Source organism: Canis lupus, chromosome X (genome assembly GCF_048164855.1).
Source record: "Canis lupus baileyi chromosome X, mCanLup2.hap1, whole genome shotgun sequence".
Lineage (NCBI taxonomy): Eukaryota > Metazoa > Chordata > Mammalia > Carnivora > Canidae > Canis > Canis lupus.
The window spans coordinates 121,734,665-121,762,029 of NC_132876.1; the positions used below are offsets into that span (position 1 = coordinate 121,734,665).

General features: G+C 44.4%; 1 protein-coding gene across 16 annotated transcripts in view; it reads left to right on the forward strand.

The window, feature by feature from the left end:
• The window catches only part of LOC140628113 (neuroligin-4, X-linked), a 330,655-nt gene that overhangs the window by 190,631 nt on the left and 112,659 nt on the right, over positions 1 to 27,365 (forward strand). For all 16 annotated transcript variants that reach the window (XR_012026510.1, XR_012026509.1, XR_012026511.1 and 13 more), the window contains one exon: positions 2,837 to 2,989. Coding sequence is in view for 13 of the 16 variants with exons in the window: in XM_072817068.1 (XP_072673169.1) it covers positions 2,837 to 2,989 (153 nt within the window). In the remaining 3 variants the exon portion in view is untranslated. The remainder of the gene's footprint in view (positions 1 to 2,836; positions 2,990 to 27,365) is intronic.

The following is a 27,365-nucleotide window of genomic DNA, read 5'->3' on the forward strand; positions in this document are numbered from 1 at the left end:
CTAAATAGAAAGTGAGTAAAAAATAATAATAATGTTATTTACAAGGAAGCCCATCTTTTTCTTTTTCCTTTTCCTTTTTTTTTTTTTTTTTGGCTTGGTCATAAGAAGAGAAACCAAAATTTTAGAACATGCATGTATACTTTCTTCTCTTCCTTCCAAAGTTTATTTTGTAAGTCATATTGTATTTTGGAGCTTTGGTCTTCTTAATTCCTACTACAAGCTGCCAAACTCTGTGAGACACCTTCATACGACTTTTTGGGTGTCTAGCATTTCTGCTTTTGTTTGTTTCTGTTTCCTTTTTTTTAAAAACCTACAGATTTAAAAATAGGTTTCAAAGAATCTTCTCTGGCTCACAGTGAAATACAAGAAAAAGTGTTTTAATGAGATATTGTTTCTCTGAGGGCTGCTGTTTAGCAGGCATTTAAGGGGGGGGGCAGGAATAGCATAGTTCTGGGGAAAAAAAAAGTTCAAAGCCCCTAGATCTATACATTTCCCTTTTCACACCATGACTATTTTGAAAAGTTTTTCACCCCTTCTCCCTAAATGTTCACGTTGCTTCTTGGAGGATCTCAAGTTACTTGACAAATTAGCCGCCAGGAGTAAATTGATGCTTCTGGAAATATGAAAGATAGATAGTAGCCTCTCAGTGACAAGGAACACATGGCATCCTCATGCCTTCAGCAGAAAAGACTGTTTCCGAGAAATAAAACAGAACGTCCAATGTTGCTGTGAAGGCTCTATGGGGTGGGTGAGAAGCACATTTCTCCCATCCAAAGAGCAAAATGCACGGACCTCCATTTATTTAGAGGATGAAGAATGTCCCTTGAGTTTGGGGCTGAAAGGCAATATAAAGCAGGGAAGCAGGTGGTGAGTTCTCTCTGCCATTTTATTACCGGAAAATGCCCCCTAATTTTCACTGAATACCAATGACTTATGATTTCTTTTTTTTTCTTTTTTAATTTGTATTAATACAACACCTGGTTATTACTACCTCAAGTTCCTGAGAACCTTGTTCTCTGTGTTTGCAAAACTCAGAGATGTCAACCTAGCCCTTTCTCCAAGGAAACCCCTTTAAGCAGTCCCCTACATTTTTCCACAGTGGAGTAGCCGACAGCCAGTACTGGTGAACAAAATCAGGTCAAATCCACTCCATCCGCAGCCAGAGAGAGCGGAGTAGATCACACAAGACGCCACACCTGCCCAGGCAGCCGTGTATTTCAAAATTGCACGTAGTGCATGATGAATAGATGATCCATAAAGGACTTTGACTTTATATTTGAATTGTATTTGAGAAAATAAGATCTCTTCTGTGATCTATTCAGTATCTGCAGAGACATGGGGCTGCGATACTCTTTTTTTTTTTTTAAAGATTTTATTTATTTATTCCTGAGACACACACAGAGAGAGGCAGAGACACAGGCAGAGGGACAAGCAGGCTCCCTGTGGGGAGCCCGATGCGGGACTCGATCCTGGCACCCCGGGGTCATGCCCTGAGCCGAAGGCAGACGCTTAACCCCGAGCCACCCAGGGGCCCCAACACGATACTCTTTTCTGTACTTGACTGTGACCAGTGGGTTTCTGGAGCCTTCTGCATGCCTTAGTAAGGCAGCCAAAGAACTCATTTCGACATTGTGATCACAATTCATTTGATTAGCAGCCACCGTCTAAATGATAGTGGTGCATGTCCTTAAAATAAGCCTTTCTGAGATTTCAGAAGTGTCTTTGTGAATTAGGAGGGGGAGAAACAAACCTTGATTGATAAAATGGTGAAAATGAATGTACATGGGTCCATTTGGGTTTCTTTCGATAACATATAGATATTTAAATTATTTACACACGTATGTGTATCTATTGCCTACAGATATCCAGAGATAATGATCACTGAGGTCAGACTTCTTAAACATTTGACATAAGCATAAGGACTGATAAAGCAGGTTATCTAATCAACACGTTTGTAGAAAGCGGCCTCCGCAAATGGACACATGGTCTCCAGACCATTGCAAAACATTGTTTTTATATCCCTGCTAAATAAAGCAACAGAGTAATCACTAAGGTACCCATTGGTTGCAAATCACCATGGGGGTTTATATTCCTTTGGAAAATATGTAGCATTTCAGTAATTCCATCTCCAGGCCAGAATGTTGTGTCATTTTTATTACGCGGCTTTCATGTTTGTCACTTAAATATGTTGTGCTATGACCGCAGCCACTAATCGAAAGCAACGACATTTGCTCGGACATCTTGCTTTGCTTCGTTTCCGACGTCACTTGTCTCTGTTCTGTGGATACTTTTTTAACCATCTCTTTGCTTTTTGTCATCATCTGTCCCGTGTGGAGCATTTACCGTTTCGCTGCTGCTCTTGTGTTCTCATTGTGACGTTGGAAATCAACCTGCGAGCTCACCTTTGAATTAGGAGGGCAGGGATACCGCAAAGTCGATCATCATTTTGAGGCTGATTTCACACTTAGATGCTGAAAATATAATGCCACGTGCTACTTCAGTAGGTCAGCGTTGAGGATTGGAGCGCTGTTTAGGAAATAAGGATTTCACCGAAATTCTCTATATTTTAGCCTTTTAGATTTATGCAGAGATGTACATGTGCATTCATATTAGTCCAGATGTCTGTATGCTCCTCAGAATGCCAGCTCTAGGGGGAGAGAATATAATGACATTGAGCAGTTTCCATAGAGAGTCTTACCGGGGTGCATACACTTCAGAAATAGAGTCACGGTTGCTTCCGCTCAAACCGGGGGGGACGTAACCCATGCCCTTTGTCCTTAGCATCAGTTAATCGTGTGATTTTTTATTGTGTTTCCTTACTTGGCTTTTTTTCCAGACATCCATGATCAGAACAGTAAGAAGCCCGTAATGGTCTACATCCACGGCGGGTCTTACATGGAGGGCACCGGCAACATGATAGACGGCAGCGTCCTGGCAAGCTACGGCAATGTCATCGTCATCACCATTAACTACCGGCTGGGGATCCTGGGTAAGTGATGGCCTCGTGTCAGTCACAATGGGAACAGACTCGAACCGGGTCCATCCACTCCTTAGGAAGTCCTGTTTCTCCGGGGCCACCGTGCGCGGCAGGAGACGTGTCTTCACGGGCCACGGCCCGCTTTCTTAGCTTGCGGTTGTTAATTCTTGAATTGATTCCAGGGAACCTTCCTCAAATGAAGGCGGACTCCGAGGTGGCCAGAGTCTGATGAAAGTTCGTTTAAAGCGCTTTCCTGTCTTTGGGCGGAGAGGATACTTCGGGACGGGTCTCCGCTCTGTGGAGCGAACCCATGTGCTGACGGGTGACACTTGGGGGACAGGTGATGGTGGCCACAGACATTAGCTTTCTTTTGGGGTCACGTAGGTATGTCAGGGAGCTGCTTCTGCATTGGAAAATCTTTCCCCTGATTTCTCAAGGGGTCATCCGAGTGTGCTGGGGGCCTGCTGTGGGGTCGCGGTGAGCATTCTATTTGCACAGAATGGAGCTCAGCTCTTAGTTGGATTTTGCACGTTTAATATTTACAATGAACAGACGCTGGCTAAGTTCACGGAAATCTGCCCGTGGAACTCTTCATTGTTTTCATGGATCCCCCCCACCCCAGTGGGAGCTTAAAAAAATATACATTTGGCCGTGGTGGGGGTGGGGGCAATATTTTGAGAGTTTTTGTAGTTTTGTCTGCTGTTGTATGCTTTATGACTGATATTCCTAGGCGTACGTTAAAAAAAATGTTCATTTTTAGGGCGACGATGCATTAAGACGGTGCTACAAATTGAGTCTGTGACATTGTGATTCTACCGAGGGAAACGTGTATGTTGAGGTGTGGTGACGGTAAAATAAAAAATAAAATAAAGTGCACAGATGGAGCCCTTGGAAACAAAAAATACAGCTGAGAATATGCCCTCCAAGTAGGCAAATATTAGGGAAAAAAAAATTTATTTTCGCCTTGATGTTTTAATTTATTTTGAGCAAATTTTTTTCATTTCCATGTGAAACCATTCACGTAGGGAAGACCCGTGGAAAGACCATGGAGTGGGACGCCTGGCAGCAATGCAGTTGTAACTGAGAAGGGCAAATTCACCCCCCCCCCCCGGGTGTTTTGCAAAGTTGTGCCTTTTGGAGCATCCGCGGAGCCCTCAAAATTCCAAAATTCCCCATTGGTTTTTTTTACAGTAAGGGAAATGCAGTGCCTTAGCGTCAGGAGCCCAGTCGTAGTGCAACTTCAGTTTCTTTTTCTTCTTTCCGGGGTCTCTGTGGACTCCCTTCGGCCGCTGTCACGTAGCCACTCGGGCATGTATGCCTGGATGTTTCTCGGCAGCCCCTGGGCACTTGCCTCGGCCACTCGTGCTTGGAGCAGGAAATCGTGTTTCTTGATCTCTTATGAAGGCCCTTTCTCACTAAGAGGAGAGAGAGGAAACACGCGTGGAGCAGCAGCAGAGCCCTTCGAAAGGCAGCGGCTGTGGGCCACGGGCAGCAGCCCACCCGGCCGAGCTCCGGGCTCTGTTTTCTGAATGAAGCGAGGATATGGAACACATTGTTGCTTTGGTGGAGTGACAGACACGATGTGTGCACGCTCCTGAAGAGGTTCCCTTTCAAGGGATGTTGACTGTCCCCCTTTCACGCTGAGCTGTATTAAGCAGCTCTACATGGTGATCTCTTATCAATTTGGCCTGTTTGTGAAGTTACGTGCAGATCTGGAAAATGCGGTGGGGATTATGCACATACACATACTCCATGTGCACACACACATAATACATACATGTAAATCCATGCGTGCATCTACATATAATTCAAGAAAATATGGGTATTATGGATTATGCAAGCACACATATGTGCATTATGGATTCATGATCCATGTATGGATCATACACACATACATATATATTCATATAATTTAAGAAAATGTGGGGATTATGGGTTATGCATGCATATGTGCATTATGGACTCATGATCCATCTATGGATCATATACACACACACATATATATATATATTCACATATATAATTTAAGAAAATGTAGGGATTATGGATTATGCATGGACATATATATGTGCATTATAGATTCATGATCCATATATAGATTATACACACATATATATTGATATTATGGATTCATGATCCATATATGGATCATACACACACACATATTCATATATACAATTTAAGAAAATGTGGGGATTATGGATTATATACACATATATGTGCATTATGGATTCATGATCCATCTATGGATCATATACACACATATATATTCATATATATAATTTAAGAAAATGGGATTATGGATTATGCATGCCCATATATATGTGCATTATGGATTTATGATCCATATATAGATTATACACACATAGATATTGATATTATGGATTCATGATCCATATATGGATCATCCACACACATATATATTCATATATATAATTTAAGAAAATGTGGGGATTTTGGATTATGCATGCACATATGTATGTGCATTATGGATTCATGATCCATATATAGATTATACACAGACATATATATTGATATTAGAGATTCATAATCCATGTATGAATCATACACACACATATATATTCATATATAGAATTTAAGAAAATGGAGATTATGGATTATGCACACATATGTGCATTATGCATTCATGATCCATCTGTGAATTATACACACACGCACACACATATATACCTATATATCATTCAAGAAAAGAAGTTTGCCTTTAGAGTCTTTCTCACTGAAACATTTTAAGTCTACCTTTTGCTACTGAATGTTAAAAAAGAAATCGTGGTGCGAGGTAACAGGGAGCTGGGATGGGTGACATGGAAATCAAAGAATCAATTTAGCATCTCTATGCCAGTCTATTTACATTCCGCGAATGAGCTACTGTGGAGGCGCTAAGAACACCACAGACCCCCTTTTATTTGCCCGGCTGGCATGTGCCAACTTCACTGATTATAAACAGTGGTAGAGATTTTTAAATGTGACTTAGTTTATCTCGACCAGGGACGGTGCATTCGCTCCCATCCTCTTGAAAAACCGCGACTCGTACTGTAGCGTCAAGGAAGCCGCTATTTTGAGGCTAGAGAAATATTTTTAAACCATTGGGATCCAGATATTTAAAAAGATGATCAAATAAAATGGCACAACAGGCCTGCGACGCACGCTCTAATTAGTGCTTTTGAGTCGAGTAGATGTGTTTTGAGCAAAACGTTGAAATATTGAGTTTCTTGTTCAAAAAGTCATTAGTGCATAAATGCTCTTTTCCTGTCTCAGAAATGGAAAAATATCGCTGGATATCATCATTTCTATGCAGTAATAAATGCCATTTTCCCACTCAGAAGAGAGGGTTAACAAGAGGAAGGGTGCTACAAGCAGGAGGCTGGTACATGGAACAAACATGGATTCCAGAATGTACAAGACGTGAACTAGAGTCCTGCCGCACCCCGTGTCTGTGCGGTGATGTTCAGGAAGGCAGCCAATTCCGTCAGTGTCCAGAGAACTTGCTAGCATTCCTTGCCTTCCAAGGCGATTGCACAAACCGTGCAAAAACCCAGCCGAGAACCGGCATCCGGGACACCGGGTCCCCTTGTCATCTCCATTTGTGTTAGTATCGCCGGACAACAGAGTAGTGTCATCGTTGATCTACAACAGCGATTGCCGCTGGCCAACTATGTAATGCCTGGTATCTATCAAATGCCACCCTGTACACTGGACTTCAATGCAAAAAAATAATAATTATTATTATAAGACATTTGTCGTATAAGTGTGAGGATCTGCATGCTTGCTTTTTGAAACATGAGTGTTTTCTTTCATCACGACTGCATGACATGGTCTTGCATCATCGCCCATATAAGGCCCGCCTAGCTCGGGATATTGGGAGAGTTGTTAATATGCTACTGATAGACTGGGGTCATCTTGGGCAAACGGGGATGGGTTGTCCTAGCTGTCATGCCGGCCTCAAGTCTGGTGATTGAGCTGGTGTTCCCCTTATTTTCAGAGAAGATGCTCTTTTAGAAACATATTTCCTATTTGTCAAGGTCTACACCTTGGTCCTCAGGAAGGCATATATATCCAACACTTGAATTCCATCAAATCTGCCTCTTGGTTTTTTTGTTTGTTTTTTAATGACCTTCAATATAGAGGAGAAATCTCCTCTCTCATGCTTTCTGATGGAAACACCTGGGATTTATTTATTGGTGGCTCTTGCCTCTCCGTTTCCTCATTGTCTCCCACCTGCCTTTGCATCTACAGTCGGTTAATTCTACCCCCCTTCAAATATCCATTTCCATCGACCTCCCATGGTATTACTACTACCTTTTTGGTTGCCCTGCAACCTGATGCTTCGTGAATGCTTTAAATGACTTTTGCTTCAAAATGCTCTGACCCCTATGCATTAGCAGCAAATCAAAGACAGCCTTTGCAGTGTGCCCAGCACTGGATTGCTATAGCTTTTCACTTAATCCTCACAAACCCTGCTGGAGGAGTTTGCTTACCTTACTTACAAAGAAACAAAGGCTTGGAGGTGATAGGGTTGACTCACAGTGACACACCTGAGGGGGAGCAGTTCTGGGATCGCAATCCAGAGCCGACAAAAGCCACGGGTCTAGTTTTTCCACTAGATCCCACCTCCAGCCTCACCAATCAGAGTATTGCATGAATCAGGTAAACCACAAGTGAGTTAGGACACCAAATGCCTCCTTCACATCAGATTTGGCTTCTATAATCACATGAAAAAATGTCTGACACACTTATCGCTAATCTAGACACAAAATTGTGATTTGATGCTTATGGTATAGTCTTCTATGCCTCCAAGCAGGTTGTTGTTTGCTTGTTTGTTATTAGGGTGCTCAACGAGGGTGCTATGCACCCCAACCCATCGATGGGTCACAGAAGAGCTCTTTGGCGTCATAGATCTAACTCATTATCAGCCAGTGGTGTGCGATCCACCCCAACCCATCGATGGGTCACATAAGAGCTCTTTGGCATCATAGATCTTACTCATTATCAGCCAGTGGTGTGCGATCCACCCCAACCCATCAATGGGTCACATAAGAGCTCTTTGGCGTCATAGATCTAACTCATTATCAGCCAGTGCTGTGCGTGACTGCTGTTGCCCATTCATCGCCTGTCTGTTGCATATTGCCCATCATGGAGTCAACACTGCTGAGCCAGATGGTGACTTCAACAGATTTCTCACCTGATGGGTATTGAACAGCCGTAAGAAATGTTGCCCATGGATTTATGTAACTGACTTTTTCCAGGATCCAAAAAAAGTATCAGGAACACCTGCTGTTTTTCAGGTGTTAGAGCTACTCTGAAATGTTGTCTCAGGGAAGGTTGTGCAGGGGTGTCCTGAAAGTTGTTTTTAAAGTCAGTACTTGCATACCTTCGCTTAGGTGCAGGGAGCTCATGACTTCTTTGAATTTCAACACAGAACTGGTTCCACCTAAAGGTGGTCTACTTGCAGAGCACAGAGAGCAGTGACATTACGAGCCACGTGATGTGAGCCATATGCATACTGCAGTGGCGTATCCTCCTTTGTGGTTCTGGTCTCCTTGGTGAGGGCTTGGTTTCCATCCAAAATGGAGGGTTGGGTGGGTGGCATTGGGAAGCATCTCTTTGACATCAGCTGGAGAAGTTTCAGTCTTATGCATTCGGTATGTTGGCGTTCCATGTGAGATTCGACTCCGTAGGAAGAGTCTGGGAATCCTTGAGGCACAGGATTGACAAGTTCCTATAAAGACCTATGATCTGAATTGTATAGTGAGTGCGTCGTGCATGAGCATTTTGCGTCTATGACGATTTGGTGGGTCCCTATAATGATGCCTTGTGCAGCTCTGTTGAAAAACATCAAGGTGCTGTGCAGACCTACATCCATCCCTCTTTCTTTGGAAGTTAAAGATGTTCACTATTTGCTAATTTCCATGTTTTGTTTTCTTAGACTCTTTGTTGTATTTTCTTTGTTCTTATGCTTTATAAAGCATTTTGTTGTAAAGTACAAATGCAACACATCCTATTGATCCGAAGAGTTCATGAGCGTGTATGTAAAGGGAAAAAATAATTTCCCCCTTCAAGGATCCTGCACGTCTTGATGCTACCCTCCTAACTCCATGTTCCCTCTCCTGGCAGCTTTGCCCTGATAGGATTTCCCACTGGAAGAGTTGCATTGAAAATGGGGTGAAAAAGTTCAGTGGGTAGAGCGGAAAGGTGAAGCGTTGCATTGAGGGAAAAATAAGCAATAGTAGAAAAGTAAACGGAATATGGGGCAAATGGCAGGAGCTAGGATCGAGAGGCAAGAGAAATTGTGTGGGAGCATGCAAAATCTGGGATATTGGAAGTCGGTGGTGGACACCATAGGAACCCTTAGTGTAGTGTCTTCTGTGATGGGTGGTAGAGGTGATTGGCCTTCCTGGGAACAGGCTCTGGGTGTCCCTGGGGCATTGGTTGCTCATGTGTCTTTCTATGTTGGGCTGGGAGGTGGCACGGGGCGGGGCAGGAGGCACATACACTCCAGATAAAAGTTATAAGATGTGTACATTGCACAAGGGAGCATTGGCTTGGCCAAAAAGAAAAACCAAGAAATGCCCGCCGCCCCCCAACTTGTCCGACAATTTCATTGTCTCCTTCATTGGCAACTTTCTACACATTCAGTCCTCACTTGGAAACACCATCATCTGATCTTTGTTCTTGGTGCAGAACCTGAACCCCGGGAGTGGACAAGTTCATGGTCCTGTTCCATCCTTGGTGGCCGTTGGCTTGGGTTTTCCTCTTCTGCCTCCTGGTGGCTGGCAACGCCCACTGCATTGACTTGATTTTTTCAGCAAGAAGTCCTGACTTGAGGGGACCCTGGGAGCAGATGCAGAAACCACTCACTGGGGCCAAGGCCCTGTAACGGGGAGGCCGCCTTCACAGAGAGGTGGACATAACCAACCCCGCAAAGAAGCTCCCTCCCTGTTCAAAGGCGAGTGGAGACACCCAGGGATCTGAAGCGATTTTTCTGAGTGAAGAAAATGATGGCGGGGGAGACATTAGAACCACATTTTTCTTTTAATCTCACGTGCGCAAAACTGTTGACCAGCCTGTGCCACGCAGTGGAGGGTCCCCTTGGTCCTTTATGAATGATTCAGAATTCCCTAAAGGAAGGTGGCATTTGCTCTTTCATGTGCATAGCGGTTTTTGGAAGTCAAAATGTTGGGACACACTTGGTAGAGGCATCTATTGAATAAATACATTATCTGCAGAGTATCATGGCAGCTTGGGTTAGCAGTCACGTGGGATGTACCTTAAAAACCCTCTTTTCCTGGGAACGTCTGCAGAGTCTCTTCAGATTATTAATCCGGAAAAAAAAAAAAAGAAGCTAAAGAAGCTACCTTCTTTCCTTTGGATGTTTCCTTCCTTTTGCTTCACACCTAGGGTATGAACAGTTGATCCTTTTCAGCTGTTAAACGTCAGGTGGCCGCTGTCTGTATGGGGAAGAAGAGGCACAAAGGCATCATTGTGCAGACGAGGACGGCCGGGATGGGCACCTGCGCCCCGGCGGAAGGTGGCATGTTCCAGGGAGAAGCTGCAAATCGAAATACATGAGCTTGATTGGCGTGGGCTGGGGATTAAGATTCTGGCGATGGTTCTGTCAGAGGAATGGTGTTTAAACAATCCCTACGAAGATAAATACCTCCACGCTTCCTGGGTATCTTGTCTGCCTTCTCTTCAAGTCGCATGACAGACAAATCTCCAAAACGCAATCTGAGTGGGAAGCGTCTTGACCACCGGGCTGAACGCAGCACTCCCTGGCTTTGCAGTTCTGGCCAGAGACCAGCCTCCTTTTGTGCAGACGTTTGCCTGGAAATCCCATAAAAACCCCATAATAGTCTAGTTTGCAGGAAGCATAGAAGGAATGCATGCATATGCACGCATGTCATGCCCGGGACGCCAGGCAGGGACGTAGTCTCCAGGCCCCCTTCCTGGCTTTGCCCAATCGATCTTGCATGAGTCCATTGGCCTTAGGAGCATGGAGCTGGCGGTCACAAGGGGCAAATTCAGAGTGAATTTCTTAGGGAGAAAAATGCAAGTTGGATAGGGGCCGACTCCTTGCACGTTAGGCACTATGAATATATTTCTCAGATTAAATTACATTGTAGCATATTGATCCGGTGTGTTGTGTCTAATGCTTAAACGAGTGTATCCTTTAGTTAGAAAAAAAGTAACAGCTTTCTGGAAGGAAGTGTGCGAGTCCCAGCATAAAAAAAAAAAAAAAAAGAAAAAGAAAAAATATTGTAGAACACCCCATGCAACCCTCCGTTGGTGTTAACAGCCGTTGGATGCAGATAAGCTAAAAAGTCTTTATGCAAGTACATCAGGTGCAAGGCTCTGCTGATTCTGCTCATGGATCGACTTTTGTCCCATTCACTATGACGGCTTTGATTATGGGCTCAGATGTCGCGGAGGGGTGGCTGCGTCCTGTGAAATGGGTGCAGTCGCAAGCAGCTGGCCGGCATAAATGCATTTCAAAGGTCCACAGCTTAGTGTACACATATGCACGACCTGATCTCCCAGAGAAATACCATCATTTCTACCCAGTATAACTGGGATCTGTGCCAGATTTGAAAGAACAGCTTTGGAATAAGGAAATGCTTCCCGTTCGGACTCAGAAACCTTTTCTACCATTCGAGCGACCCCCGCCTCTTCACTAAAATATCCCGAGAACACGGTAGATGACCCTGTTGCTCTTTGCTCTCCGAGATCTACCGTGCGTTTCGGGACCTCTGAATCTCTTTTCCCCTCATTGCTCCCTCTCTTCTCTCCTAAGCATCAACTTAACACCCTTTATAAATATCACGTGTGTTTTTCTGCGCTACTTCTTCGTGCAAAGCATGCACGGATGTCCCATCTTTCCAAAAAAGCATCCCGAGCGAATGGCACCTACTCATCACAGCTTCTTCTCATTTTTCTATGCTCTTGGTTCGTCCCCTTGTCTCTGCCCAGTTAGCCCTTCTCCTCCTTTTTCATCATATCTCATCGCAACTGTTCTCTGGAGGACCACTCGGATGCCCTAAGCACTTCCTCTGGCCCCCCAAATCCTTTTCACAGCTTTTATCACATCCTTGTCTTTCTTCATTGTCTCGTAAATGACCCACTGGGCTTGTCTGCACTTGTACCTTCTCATCCGTATCCTTTATTTAAACCTCGTTGAACACCAGGTGCGTTTAATGTGTGCAATTAAGTGCCCTTAGTACATTCACAGAGTGGCACCACCATCAACCCCACCTGAGTTTTGTATATCGTCATCCCTCCAAAACCAAACCCAGTACCGAATCCCCCAGCGCCCAGAGACTTAGGCCATCCCTAATACCCCATCTCGATGGTGTTGCCTTTTCCGTACATTTTCATATAAATGGAATCACATACTGTGTGGTCTTCGTATCTGATTCCCTTGATGGAGCAGAATGTTTTCAACGTTGGTCCATGCTGTCGCTTGGAGCATCTATCAGGACTTCGTTACGCCCAATACTAGTGCAGCATATGGATAGGATGCATTTTGTGGGGCCATCTTTTGATGGGCATTTGGGTTGTCCCCACTTATTTGGAGATTATGCATCAATGTGCCTTGGATATTCACGTACAAGATTTTGCGTGACTATTCGTCTGCGTTTCTCTCGCGTGTTTACCTAGGAGTGGCACAGCTGGGCCAGACGATAACTCTGTTTAGTCATTTGAATAACTTCTGATTTCTTTTCAAACGTGGCTGCATTTGTATCGACATAGAGGTTCTAGGTTCTCCACATCCTCGCCAACACGCTTGCTAACATCTGACTTTGGACTGGATCCTTCCTAGTGGGTGTGAAGCGGTGCATCTGATGTGCATTTCCCCGAAACCTTATAACATTGGGCATCTCTTCACGGGCTTATGGGTCATGTATCTTCCTTGGAGAGATGTCTGTTTGGAATCTTTGCCCATTTTACTTAGCTTTTATTGAGTTGTCAAACTTTTTTTTTTTTTCAAATTAACATGTTAGATACATATTTATCAGATATAGGATCTATTTGCAAATATGTACTTGCATTCTGCGTTTCCTCCCCACCTTTCATTTTATTTTAATCTATTGTATTTTAATGGTGAGGCAATTTTAAAATACAATTTTAATTTATTATACGGTAATCATGAGGAAGTTCGATTTACGTGTTTTTTCTTTTGTTTGCTTTTGCACTTTGTGTTATGTATAAAACATCCGTTTCATGTGAGTTGACGCCCCTTTACTTTTGTATTTTTTTCCTAAGAGCTGTATATATAGTTTAGGTCTTGTTTTAGACCAGCTCATTTTGACTCAATGTTTTAAACCATCATTATATGGTTTTTGTCCTGTTTTCTATTGCTGTAATACGTTACATGAAGCAGGATTTTAATATCAACCTTAACATACATTGTAGGATAAATCCCACTTGGTTACAGCGTATAATCCTTTTTACATGTTGCTGGATGTGGTTTGCTAGTGTTTTTTTCCTTGAGGGCTTTTACATCTATATTCATAAAAAAGATAAATCTGTAGATCTGCTTTCTGGTGATGCATTTGTCAGCTTTCGGTCTCAGGGTACTAATCTCCTCGCAGAATGAGTGGGAAGCGTCCCCTCACTCCCCTGGTTTTAAAGCGAGTGTGAAGGGTTGGTGTTAATTTCTCCTTTAAACAATTGGTAGGATTCACCGGTGAAGCCATCTGGGCCTGGGATTTTCATGGAGGAAAATTTTTCTTCGTACTAACTCACTTTCTCTGATCCTTCTGCTCAGATTTTGTCCTCCGTCTTTTGAGTTCGTGTGCCATCAGACCCCCAGTGCCCACATGGAACAAAGGTGACGGCACTTCCCTGCACATCTCTTCCACGACGTCGTCTTTACACTTTTCACTTGCATCCTCCTGCCCATCCAGAGCGTATTTCCACTTGAAATCACAACCAACCCTTTCAAAGGAAAAGGTTCCACGTTACTCATAAAACTGACCACAAAGAGGGAAACTTTCATTCACCTTCATGTCTCTCTCTCTTACCACTTATGGATGCGAACACTTAGGTCCTCAGCCTCACACGCCCACAGCTCAGCAACATGACTCTCATTGCCCAAATAGCCTGCTCCCCACCCCCGGTTCCATCCCAGTATCTTGCTAGCCCAGTGCCATCCCACCAGCCCACCCAGGGCCGAGCCCCTGTGCCACCTCCCACTGTCCGCATTGTCCAACCATCACACTCACCCGATTTACAGATGCAAGCATGAGTGAAGAGTAGCTAGGATAGACCAACTCTCCAAGGCTCTACAGATGGCGACTCCCTTCAACCAGCATTACCATGATTGGGGATTTGATCCTGATATTGCAGGTTTGGAAATCTAAATTTGTGAGCGAGGCCAAAGTTGGTACATCTATCAGGAGAAGAACAGCATTGGCCAAACTGCAATGATGAGGATTTATTCATTGATCATGAGGCGTAAAAAGTCTCCATAACTATCAAGAAAAAAAAATCGATAAGGCAATTTCACTGGGAATTGGCAAACAAAATTCAGAAGGCATTGCAGGGAGAGCCCTGAATTTAAATTCAAAAAAAAAAAAATGAAAGAGGGAGAAAGAGGACTTGTATGTGTGTAACCTGAGTGACAAGGTAATTTTTCCTACCCTTACAAAGATAGCTTTGCCAAGAAAAATACAATAGTGGATCTCATTCATTCATTCTTTCATTCAATAAATATATACTGAAGTCCCGCTCTTTCCCACACGATGCCTTCCGTTGGGAATAAGGCAGTGAACAAAAAAAGACAAAAATCCCTGAGCATATAACATTTTCACTGCAGTGAAGAAAAATAAAAACCGGACACATATCATAAAATGCACAGTCTCCTACGACGCGGTGAGTGCAGTGGATAAATACGTAGCACGGAAGGCTGCTAGGTTGGCTTCCGTTTCATGACTTTCATGCCTCCGCTCAAGTTTATTATACCTCATTTCTGATTATTCTTAGAATAGACTTATTTCCCTTACTCTCATGTGCTGAGGAAGGACATGGCGTCTGATGCTGGGATATGAGCGATGCCGTGTTTCTGAACTATTGCTTCAGCACCATTGACATCTGGGATCGACATTCTTTTCATGCGAGTGTCTGCATTGTGCCCGGTAGGGTGTGAGCAGTGTGCCTTGGCCTCCCAGGTTCTGCTCAGCGTCCCCTCACGAGGAGGAACAGGGATGCAGGTGTCCACCAGGCTGAGAACCCCCTGCCTTCGTGCACTTGCGCTCTCTGAGAACAGAAGGTCGTGCTGGCTTGATGTTCCTGCCCCTCAACTGGCTTCAAACCATGAGACTCACACTCTGGTGTATGTGGCTTTGGTTCTTCCTGTGGATAATCTTTATCTCCCGTAACCAGTTTTGAAGCTCCTTGAGGGCTAGGGTCATAGCTCATATTGCCTTTTCTCTTCCGAGTGTCTACCAGATAATAATCACCTTCTGGATGATTACCTGTTGTGCTGTGTTTGACTCCAAATTGCAAAGTGGAAACTAATTAACAAAGGAGAGAATATATTTTACTAGAACATCTTTTTTTTTTTTTTTTTTTTTTTTATTGCAGCATGGGTGAACTCCTGGTTGTCAAAATCTGTGAATGCCTAATTTTATGTAAACCATATTTATTTCCACTTCTTACATTTGGCAGCTGTTCCTTTTTCACAGATACTGAAAGGTTCCATTTTCCTCGAAATATCTACTTATGCTGGTGTCATGAGTTCAGGATTTATCTTCATAACATGTAGCTTAGCTTCGAGAGAGACAATTTTATAACTTGTGGCGTGCACTTGATCTTGAATTGAAACCTAAGGCTTTTAAAAAGAAACATTTAGAAATTGGCATATCTTTATATTTTTTAATCAAATTTTGATAGCTATAAAAACTAACCCAAACAATAGATCTCTACTATAGAGATTTTTCTCTCTATGGCTCTTTGTAGGGGTATTTTAAAGAATGACGGTAATGGCTCTTTGCAGGGGTAAACAACAAAATAATTAAGATCTTTCCAAAGGCTGTGTCAAGTTTTTGCAAATGGCTGGCCAAGTTTCTTAGACGATCCTAAAATCTCGATGTATCAGTTTTGTAGGGTTTGTAGAGCTGCCATGACAAATTACCACAAACTTGGTGGCTTAAAACAACGGAAGTATATTTTTTCACAGCCCTTGAGACCAGAAGTCTGAGCTGCAGAAGGGGTAGGGCTATGCTCCCTCCCAAGGCTCTAGAGGAGTGCCCTTCCTGCCTCTTCCAGCGTCTGGGACTCCAGGTGTCACTGGGCTGGTGGCCACGTCCCTCCTGTCTCTGCATCCATCTTCACGTGGATTCTCTGTGTCTTTTTGTCTCCTCGTCTTGTTTTTATAAAGAAACCAGTCATTGTATTTAGGGCCCACCTAAATCCAGGATGATTTCGTCTCAAGATCCTTAACGAATAACATCTGCAAAGACCCATTTCCAAATAAGGTGGCATTGTGACGCTCCAAGTAGGCATGAATTTTTGGAGGACACCATTCAAACCATGTTCCCAGCTTTCTCAAATGGGTCGTTATTGTGACTTCCATGTACAGGGGTATCCAAAGTTTCCATCCATGCATTGGGGTGTCCCTGGGCTCAGGATGAAACCTAAGCCCTTCACTCACAGACCACCTTCATAGAAGACCCTAGCACTTTCTGTGACTTCACCTCCTTCTTGCATCATCTTTGCTTTCAAATAATGCAGTCATGCAGTATCAAGAAGTTTGTTTTCTTTCTGAACTTTTAAAACGTCCCCACTAGTTTCAAAAGCAATCAAATCATTTTTCCCTGTTAGCTCCAAAACTCACCTTGCCTCTCTTTGTTCTAGCGACGTGTGGGGCCCTGTCTCGCATTTTCTTCTTAAATCCCAAAGCTATAAAGTAAAAGTATCAATTTGCTATATTCTTACCGCCTTTTCTCTATTATAAAATCCAATTACAAATGCTCCTTAATGCCCTATCTGGGAATTGCAAGTTGGCCCGATGCCATCTCAAAATGCAGGTCCTAAAATTTAATGTACAAGATTAATACCAGTTTTTAAAAAGGGACTTATTCAAATCCATCTGAAGTTTTAAAGTGACTCATGGACTTTTAATGAAACCAATGGGCTTCTTATAATGCCTTCTGATTTCTTTTCAAATCAATCACCGTACGTGTCGCCTTTGAGTGCAGGTTGGTGCGCCTGAATCCAGGATTGGTGACATGATGTTCTTTATTTTTTATTTTCACTCTTGTCCCACGTTACTATGAAGAGATTATTTAACACACGTCTCTGGTTTTAAGCGCAGGTGAGTGATGATGGCATTCGTCGCACACCGGTCTTAGGTAGGTCTGGTGGCAGGAGCTGGTGCCCCGTGACGGATTCACGGGTGCCATGTGGCCTTCACCATTGGAAGGACATACGCGCTGGTGGCTTCTGACGTAGCTGGTGGGCGGGATGCAGGGTAGCGTGAACAGAGATGCTAAACCCCCTGAGATCTGAGCCCACGACTCACATGGGGCAGTGAGCACTTTTTTCCCCTAAAACATGATATCGTACTGCTTCTCCTGCTGAACATTTGGCCAAGTGAAAATAAAATGGTCCATTATAGGGAAATCTTAGGCTTTATTTTTCATTTCCTAGAAAGTAAAAGCAGAGAATCCTGCTTTAGCTGGCTCATAGTTTATTTATTTAAAAAAGAAATCTTCATTTTTTTTTTTGACAGAGAGAGCAAGGGGAGGGACAGAGGGAGAGGGAGAAGCAGGCTCCCCACTGAGCAGGGAGCCCAATGTAGGACTCGATTCCGGGACCCCGGGATCATGACCTGAGCTGAGGGCAGACGCTTCACCGACTGAGCCACCGAGGCGCCCCTAGACCGGTGATTTTTAGCTTACAGGATATCTGTACATTTATGTTTCCAGTAGGCCTAGATTGCTTATGGTTTCTGATACTCTAGGCCTGTTGATTAGACTTTCTTTCTTTATTAATTCGCATGGAGACCCTCTTTCCCTGAGCGATTTTTTTCCTCCAGTTTTATTGTGATATAATTGATCTATAACATTGTAACAGTTTCAGGCATAGAATGCGATACATTGTAACACATTCAGGCTGCAACATGATACATTGTAACAGCCTTAGTGGCGCAAGGTGGTGATGTGTGTATACATTGTGAAATGATCTCCACCTCGGTTCAGTTAACATCTATCACCTCCTATGGTTACAATTTCTTTTTTCTTGTGATGAGCATTTTTAAAAGATTTTATTTATTGGGGAGAGAGAGAGAACAAACAAGGGAGGGGCAGAGGGAGAAGCACATGCCCCTCAGAGCAGGGAGCCCACCAGGAGATGATCCCAGGATCCTGGGGTCATGACCTGAGCCCAAGGCAGATGTTTGGCCATCTGAGCCACGCAGGCTCCCCTTGTGATGAAAATTTTTAAGATGCACTTTTGGGAAATGTTCGTTTCGGTGCAAGTATAAATTTAGAGAGTACGACACACTTTAACGTAAAGATGAACAGTAGAAATGTGACTTCTAAGTAATGATTAGAATTTCCTAGTTCCTGAGTTTGCAGTGGGATTTCTGTTTATCTTACCTGTTAAAGATATCACCCATGTGTGAACCTAGGGCCGCTTGCCCGTTACTCTCCGTCCTGAGGCCAGCCTTTGCAGCTCAAATATGGGTGCCTTCCCGGCGTCCCTGGAGAAATGGAGGTGATAGCAACCCAGAAATGAGTCATCGCTACACTAACGCAGAGACAAGGTCTGTGATACGCATATTCTACAAAAACCCTAGTCAGAATAGTTGGTTCCGGCCTCCCCAGCCCCCGCCCCCATCAATCAGGTCGGTCACATGATAGGTAGCGGTTCTGGAGACCTGGGGGCTGCTGGGGCCTCTGGGTAACGGGTTTGTGGGGTTTGTGGGGGTGGCTGGATCGGGGAGGACACCCGGGCTGGGGTGGCTAACAGGAGTCCGCCCTCGGGGCCCCTGGCAGCAGCTGTGGAAGCAGCAGAGAGTGTCTCCTGCGGGCACTCAGAGGACCCCCCAGTGCACTGACCTCGCACACTCAGCAGACCACCCAGTGTACCATGTGTGCACACTCAGTAGGCCACCCAGCGCACCGTGCACACACACTCAGCGGGCCAACCAGCACGCCATGCATGCACAGACTCAGCGAACCGCCCAGTGTACCGTGCATGCACACTCAGCGGGCCAACCAGCGCACTGTGCGTGCACACTCAGAGGACCCCCAGCGCACTGACCTCACACACTCAGCAGACCACCCAATGCACCGTGCACGCACACTCAGCGGGCCACCCAGCCCACTGACCTCGCACACTCAGTGGACCACCCAGTGCACTGTGCGTGCACACTCAGTAGGCCGACTAGCACACCGTGCACGCACACTCAGTGGACCACCCAGTGTACCATGCACACACACTCAGCGGGCCAACCAGTGCACCATGCACACACACTCAGTGGGCTGACCAGCACACTGTGTGCACACACTCAGCGGGCCAACCAGTGCACCGTGCATGCACACTCAGCGGACTGCCCAGTGCACCGTGCACACGCACTCAGGGCCGCCCAGCGCACTGTACACACACAGTGGACCACTCGGCGCACTATGCATGCACACTCAGCAGACTGACCAGCGCTCTGTGCTCGCGCACTTAGCATACTGACCAGCGCACAGCCTGGCTCTTCTCACCCACAGTGAGTACTAGTCCTCGTGCAGCGCCACCTTGCCCTCTGCCCCGGGCCACCAGACTGCCACGGGATCCATTTGGGATTGCGCATCAGGTGCCTCCATCGCTGTGCACCATTTGGGTTCCATCCCTGTGGGACGTGAAATGCGGGAAGAAACATGGTGGACGAGAAATCCAGGTTCAGAGCTAGGAGTCAGAAGAGGCTCTTCTGACCCCAGAGGGCAGGTGATGCAGGGCCCTAGCTTGGGGTGGCTCTGGCTGAAACAGGGACCCCTGATGTGCGGCTCAACTGGATTCATGGGCACGTTTGGGGCAATGCTGTATGGATTTCCCCAGGATACCAGAAAAAATAAAGTGCGATGCGGCCCACCTTCCTCGCTGAGCTCCCGTCCTCACACTTTTCATAAAAGGAGCCCGGTGTGAGAGCAGTTCTTCAAAGGAACGTGTAAATGAAACCAAAGAGCAAACAAACAAAACACGGTCAAGACACATCACAACATCCTGAAATGCAAAACAAATGAACAAGAAAAACAAAATAAACTGGCCTCGGGGACCTCCCACGCCCCCCATTTCTGCTGTATTCAGAGGCATTGTATCAGGAAATCAAATATGACCTTTTACAGTTCCAGGGTCTCAGTTTCCGTTGCTAATTGAATTCCTATGCTCTTGACTAGGTGAAGACCTGATTTAAAGAAATTCCTCTGAAACTGCAAAGTTGTAGAAATGAGAGACTTGGGGGCACCTGGGTGGCTCAGTGGTTGAGGTCTACCTTGGGCTCAGGTCATGATCCCTGGGTCCTGGGATCGAGTTCTGAATCGGGCTCCCTGCTCAGCAGGAAGTCTGCTTCTCCCTCTCCCTCTCCCCCTGCTCAAGCTCTCTCTCAGAGAAATAAAATCTTTAAAAAAAAGGAAGAAGAGACGTTTATCTATGTGCACTAGTCAGTTCCTGCCCATTCCTTTATGTATTTATTCAGCCATCCCAGACTGGAAGCATGTTCAGGGCCCTGGGCTCACACATGCATGTCTTCCTCCTGTATTTACATCTACTATTTTGTGAGCAGGTGTGGCTTTACCTAAGGAATCATTACATGTAAGTGGAAACCACTCCGAGTTTGAAAAAAAAAATTGAACAAATTATTATTTGAACTTAACATTGTTCATCTCCTACTCTTGAACTTCTTGGATATCACCAAAACCAACTCATCAGCCTCAGTTGCACATATCGGTGACTTCGTACATTTGTTGAAGTAATGATTTTATTTTTTAAAGGTTTATTTATTTGTTTTGGAGAGGGCAGGGGGAAGGGCAGAGGGAGAGAGAATCCTCATGCAGAAGCCCTGCTGAGCATGGAGCCCATAGCAGGGCTCAGTGTCATGACCCTGAGGTCACGGTCTGAGCCAAAACCAAGAGTTGGACGCTCAACTGACTGAGCCATCCACGGGCCCCTAAAATAACGCTTTTAAATATTTATTGATACGTATCAACTGAATAACCTGTTGCTGTTTTGTGTGTGTGGAAGCACAGTGGTATCATCAGAGATAATTTTAAATTAGGGATAACTCTTTAAGGAAAAGCATGTTTTCCAACTTCTCTTTTGGCAGCCAACATGTCGTTCATTTCTGTTTTCATTATAATTAATTTAAAAAGCTGATTTTTAACAAAGAGAAGGGAAAGTTAAATTTGCTCGTCGTGAATTAATGCCACATTGTGTCTAGTTACAAAGCCACAGCTAAGCCCCATGTGGAAGAAAAGTGGATGAAACAGCATGGGATTCAAAGAAAATCCCTTTGGAAAGGCGAACTTGTTTTCAGAATGATGAAAGTCATCCGAGAGTCAGTTTTGGCTTCAGTTTTCTACTTTTTCTTAGTGCGGTCTCCATAAACCTCAGAATTATCCCGCTTTGAGCCAAAATGCCAAAATGTTACTGGCTTTTACTTGGGTTGCCATGCAGTTTGGGGCCCTCGGTGAGTGGGTGCTTTTCCATAGAGGCATCGTGCTTGGACCTTTCCGTTTGGTGCCTAGACTTTGTCACCTGTTGAGGTGCTTGCCAAACTATTAGAAGTTTTCGGCCCTGATTATTCTTTCCCCACACTACAGTGAGACAAGGGGTCCTATTCCCATCCCTTAGAGCTCCCTTATTTTCTCATCATTATTACGGTACGACCTTGAGAACCACACAAGGACCCTTCCCCACCCGCTGTCACTGGGTTGATGAGGACCTCAAAGAGCTGCACACCAGAGTGTACGTGTGCCTTGTTTAGGAGGACAGAGAACACCATTGAGAGACGTGTCAACATCTCAAAAGTCTCTATAATATCTGGGACTCTTGTTTTTAAGTAGGCTCCATGCCCAATCTGGGGCTTGAATTCATGACCCCAAGATCAAGAGTTGCATGCTCTAGGGACCAAACCAGCCAGGCAGCCCTATAGATCTAGGACTGTTGACAGAACAACATGTCCGTTGTGACTTCAGCCACTTGTTGACAAGACTTTAAACACCCAAGGCGTGCATTTATCTTCCACTCCTTGGAAGAATGCATTTTGGTTGCAAATACAGCACAAGAGGACATCATACATTCAGAGCATCGTTATAGGACCTGTGTCATACCTTCCTCTTTGAGTTTTCCATATAACTCTTGCAAAGTATGTATTCTTTAAAGAAAACTTTTTAAAAATTACAGGTAGCCTCAAGGTTTAGTATAATTTAAAAAGAGAGTTACATGTGTTATATACGTGAACTGGAGTGGTTCCTGAGACTTCTAACCCTTGATCCATATGCCATCGTTTTTCACCGAATTGGAATCCCAGCCTGGCAGTGGTGACATGCTGATACGTCCATGTGATAGCATGTCATTTAAATCTCAAAGCGCCTCGTTAAATTTTGACGCCTCATCTCAGTGGGCTACATTATTGCTAAGGAGCTGTCTCCCGTACATCTTCCAGAACACGAAACAAGAATTCATCCAACTCAAGAGTTTTAACACCAGCTCACGCTGAGCCAGGAGGAAAGAACAAATTGGTGCCACTTTGTGTTAAGTGGTCGAAAAAGGAAAGCATGCCTTTGCCTACTTTTACTTTGTTATTTGTAGCTCCACCCTTTATATCAAATGCAACGTTGTTTTCAGGTCCTCCGGATAATTTGCACTAGTCAGTGCTCTCTCTCTCTCTCTCTCTGTGTGGCTTCCATCTAAATGGATAGTATCCATTTGGAGAAGTATTTAGTACATTATACCAAGTTTCATCTTCACTTTCCATCCCATTTTATAATTCAAATGTGTTCGTGTGGTTGACACGCCTGAGTCTACAAAGAAGATGTGATTTTAAAATTTTAAAATTTATGATTTTAAAAATGTGATTTTGTGTTCAACTCGTGGTGTGCAAGACAAACATTTGTGTGGAGACTTAAAATGTTTAAATTCCAAGTCCCCTTTCAAACACTGCACACAAATTCCTGTTGCGTTCATAGGATGTATCTGGCTTGTCCCACGTGGCCTCAGAGTTAGCACAGCTCCCCAGCCCGATGCAGCAAATAAACACAGATCCTATTTCTTCCTTCCAACTTCCTTAGCCAATAAACTGTATATGTTCCACATCCCTTTAAAGAAGTGAGCGGCCAAAATCCAGCAGCTTCCACTCTAAGAACATAGAATTGAATGCATTTCGCTGTGGGTTTTTCCTTTATTTTTTTTCATAGAATTTTGCTACATTTGTGGTGGTGGTTGCCTCAATGTACATTAGTGGTTTTCCTGTTCAAAAGCTATGACTCTGAGAACACTTCCAGGATCTTGATTCATTCTTCTGCTTGTTTCTGAAATGGTCCACGAGAGGAGTGGGACTTTCTTAATCCCCAAACAACATGGTTTTCACTCCAATGTCTCAGATCGAAGACCGGCGCATATTGCTTTATCAGAGCCGTCATTCTGCAGGTGAGAAGTTTCTCATCTCTGTCCGTGATCCGATGTATGTATTGACCAGTTGCTGTAAGAAATTTGAGACTTTCTGGATCACCTGAGTGGGTCAGTGGTTGAGCGTCTGCCTTTGTTCCTGGGGGCCTGGGATCAAGTCCTGCATCAGGCTCCCTGCATGGAGCCTGCTTCTCCCTCTACCTGTATCTCTGCCTCTCTCTCTCTCTCTCTCATGAATAAATGAATAAAATCTTAAAAAAAGATAAAAATAAAGGGAGGGCACTATTTGCTTTCCTTTACCAGATATTAATGCGAGATTCAGAAGGGTTGAGCCCATTCCCATTGACAACCTGGCTGGTCATCGTTGGAGATACAATTAGAATCCACGTGGTTTAACTGCAGAGCCGCATGGATAGCCATTAGTAGGATTCATTATTTTAGGACGGATATATAAAAAACGTTATTATAGAACCATAGGGCTTTTATACCCATTTTCTAATTAGTCATTTCCCTTAAAACCACAACTCCAGCAGGTGTCAATGTTAGCAGTAGTATAGTATCAGCAGTGATGTTGAAGCCCACGCTTTGCGCTCTGTAGCTTCCATGTTCTGGTTAATCGAAATGTCAACATGTGAGGGAAACTTTGATCGTCAGAGAACGTTGAGTGAGATGCCCTCAGCAAGTTGAATAGTCCTGGGTAAGCTTGCAACAGTTCATGAGAATCTATTGACTCTGTGGATGGAGATGATTTGCTGTCTGCAGCACACAGTAGGGATGCAAATGTTGGCTAACACGCTCCTCCAGAGGCTGACCTATTAAGGAAAACGTCATACTCATCATCTACTTGGTAACTTCCAAGGACTTCCCACTGCATCTTTCTTTTCCCAGGTAATATATTAGCATTCTTCAAAAACATAAGACTAGATACATCCCCCCTACTTAGATAAAATTGGCTTTATTGACTCTTTGTGAGAAGAGAGAATGCACGCCATATGGGGTGCTCATAAGAGGGAGTCAGAAGGACTTTGAGGATGTGAGCTTGTATTGAGTGACTTTAGGGAGAATCCAAGGAAGCTAGGTATGGCTTTGTAGTGGAAACTCTTTGGACATGGCCTAATTCTATGGTTGCTCATCAAAAAGGAGGGAAAAAAATTAGATGAAAGCTGATACTGTAGGAAAGAACAAAGAATCGCTGAGTGTCACTTGGTATTTTTGCCTGATGTTGGTGTCCTATGAAATATTTATATTCCACAGGAGACCACCACAGCCTGGCTACGTGGGCTGAGCCCGCTCCCAGCCATGCTTATGTGGTAACCCCGGGCCAGCAGCCAGGTGCCATGGGCTGCTCTTCTCTTTCTCAAGTAACCAAGGATTTAAACAGACCAAGTGTCATGCTCCAAATCACACAGGGGCCATGGGGCAGCGCTGATAGCTCAGCAAAGACTGTACAATGACTCTAAACTTCCAGCTTTTCTCTAGGAGACCGAACGCCAACACGTTATTCATTGCACATGGTTGGCACATTCTCCAGCGAGATCTCATTTTCATCGGACACAGCCTTAAGAATTTTTTATTTATGAGAGAGAGTATAAGCCAGGAGAGCCAGAGACGGAGAAAGAGAAGCAGAGTCTCCACTGAGCAGGGAGCCCAACGTGGGTCCCTGAGATCATGACCTGAGTTGAAGGCAGACGCTTAACTGACTGAGCCACCTGGGTGACCCAACACAGCCTTAAGAATTTAAGGAAGCTGAGTAACAGTTGTGTAGTGGCATACAGGGAGGCGCTCTATGGCCGGCCAGCAGGTGCCATCCCTATTCTCGGAGGAGGATATGTCGAGGATGGGAGCACTCCACATACAGCCTGAACAACCTCTTCCCTGGGCCTTCCTGGGGTGAGGACGGTCAATACCAAAGTGTTTGCCTTTTTAATTTCATTCTTCTACTTTCCATGGCTGGTTAAGACCTGTGGATGGTGAATAATTTCTTTGCGGAGCTTGATAAATTGTGGTCCAGTCTTCCCAGGTTGAAGGGGCCAGGTGAAGTGCAGAGCAATGACTTCCTGCACTGTGGCTGAATTGCACACACCAACCCGTCACTCCTGACACTTGTTCCTTCCCGGTGACAGCTGTTGCATGCAGACCACACTGGGGAGGGTCTCAGATTCACCCAGAGCTGGCAGCAACAGTATAGCATACACAGACAGTACACGTGCACAAAAAGCCAAGATATATGCCCCATGCATGTCTTGTTGGATTGAAGAGCACAGTGAAATGCAAAGAAAAACATGGATGAAGGACATCTTGCAATTTTAGGTCATGAAGCCCGATGCTCACCAATTCAACCTTACTTTCCTAAAGTCTATGATTCTGGTTTTTGAGAGCCAGAGGCATGTACAAGAAAACTTCTTCCATTTATCCAATACGTGAATCCTAGGCTCATTTTTTCCTGATGAGCCAATACAGCTCCTTCTGGATGAGCGGGAAACACGAGACTATCATAGTTGTCTCTTAAAAATAGCCGTACGTCTTAGGTTGTCAAAAATACACTTAAAGATGGTAAGAGAACCAAGTAAGAAACAAGCTGACCGACAGCTTTGATTCTTAGATAAAGGGTTTTACACTTTCAGTCCTTGAGGTCGATAATTAATCCTGCACCGTTTCCACCACCTTCAGATATTTGGTGAGTTTTACCACAGTCCGGGAACAGTTCCGCAGACAGTGGCCGAGCTCACGCATGCACAGGGCTGTCCTAGCTACAAGCAGTGTTAACAGGCAAATAGCACTGGTGGGAAAGAGTAAAAAGAAAAAAAAATACATATATATGTATTTCTCCTCTTGTGGAGCTACCTACCTGTGGTGAACCGGGGAAGATAGATGACCGAAGTCAGGGCTGGGTCAACACCCTGTGGGTGCCTACTTGGGTTTTTGTTCGCCTTAAAGCTTGGAGGTAGAAAAAAATCTGCTCCATAGCCTTCCCTAAAACAGAGTGTGATCGTGAATAGGAGGCGAGGAGATGTGGTCATTTCTACAGCACCGATGAGGCAAATGGTGCAGATTTTTCAATGGAATCCACTCAACGCAGGCATATCTACTGCACTTTGTTAAAAATGAAACTATGATCATTTCAACTGCAAATTTCAAAACCACCATATAACGTGCTTAAAGTCTTAATTCTGGCAAATTCTCTGAAAAGCCATGCCCCATATAGATTTGTCTATTAATTTTTGCATTGATTTATTGCCAGGAATGTCATATTTTCAAAGCAGTTGGGCCAAGAGAATTTTCAGTTTTTGGCTTTTTTTTTTTTTCCTACAACTGTGGCTTTCCATTTTAGCTGCTGGGAAAAAAATAAAAATAAAAAAAAGTCCACTATGCTTTTGACGGTATCTCTGAATGATCGGATTCTCCAGAGATAATTTTTTGGCATGTTCCTCAAACATTTTAGCATATTTCCACGTGATACGAATTCATCATTTCATATCTCGGGTTAGCGTTAGCCAAGAGTCCTCCACCCGTGGTGCTCATGCTGAGAAACGTATCTAAATAAAAACTCTCTTGAAAGGCGCCCTAGGGGACGTGATGAAAAGATGCACGGCCAAGTTGTGTTTGTGCAATTTTCCGACATGGAGAATGTTCCATGAAATTGCAGAAAAGCGTGCAGAGAACTTGAAGATGGAGATGGATGAAGGCAGTGCCCACATGAGCCTGCCCACCTGGCGCCTTCCCCTGTGGCGAAGCCTGGATGGTACAGCGGCCT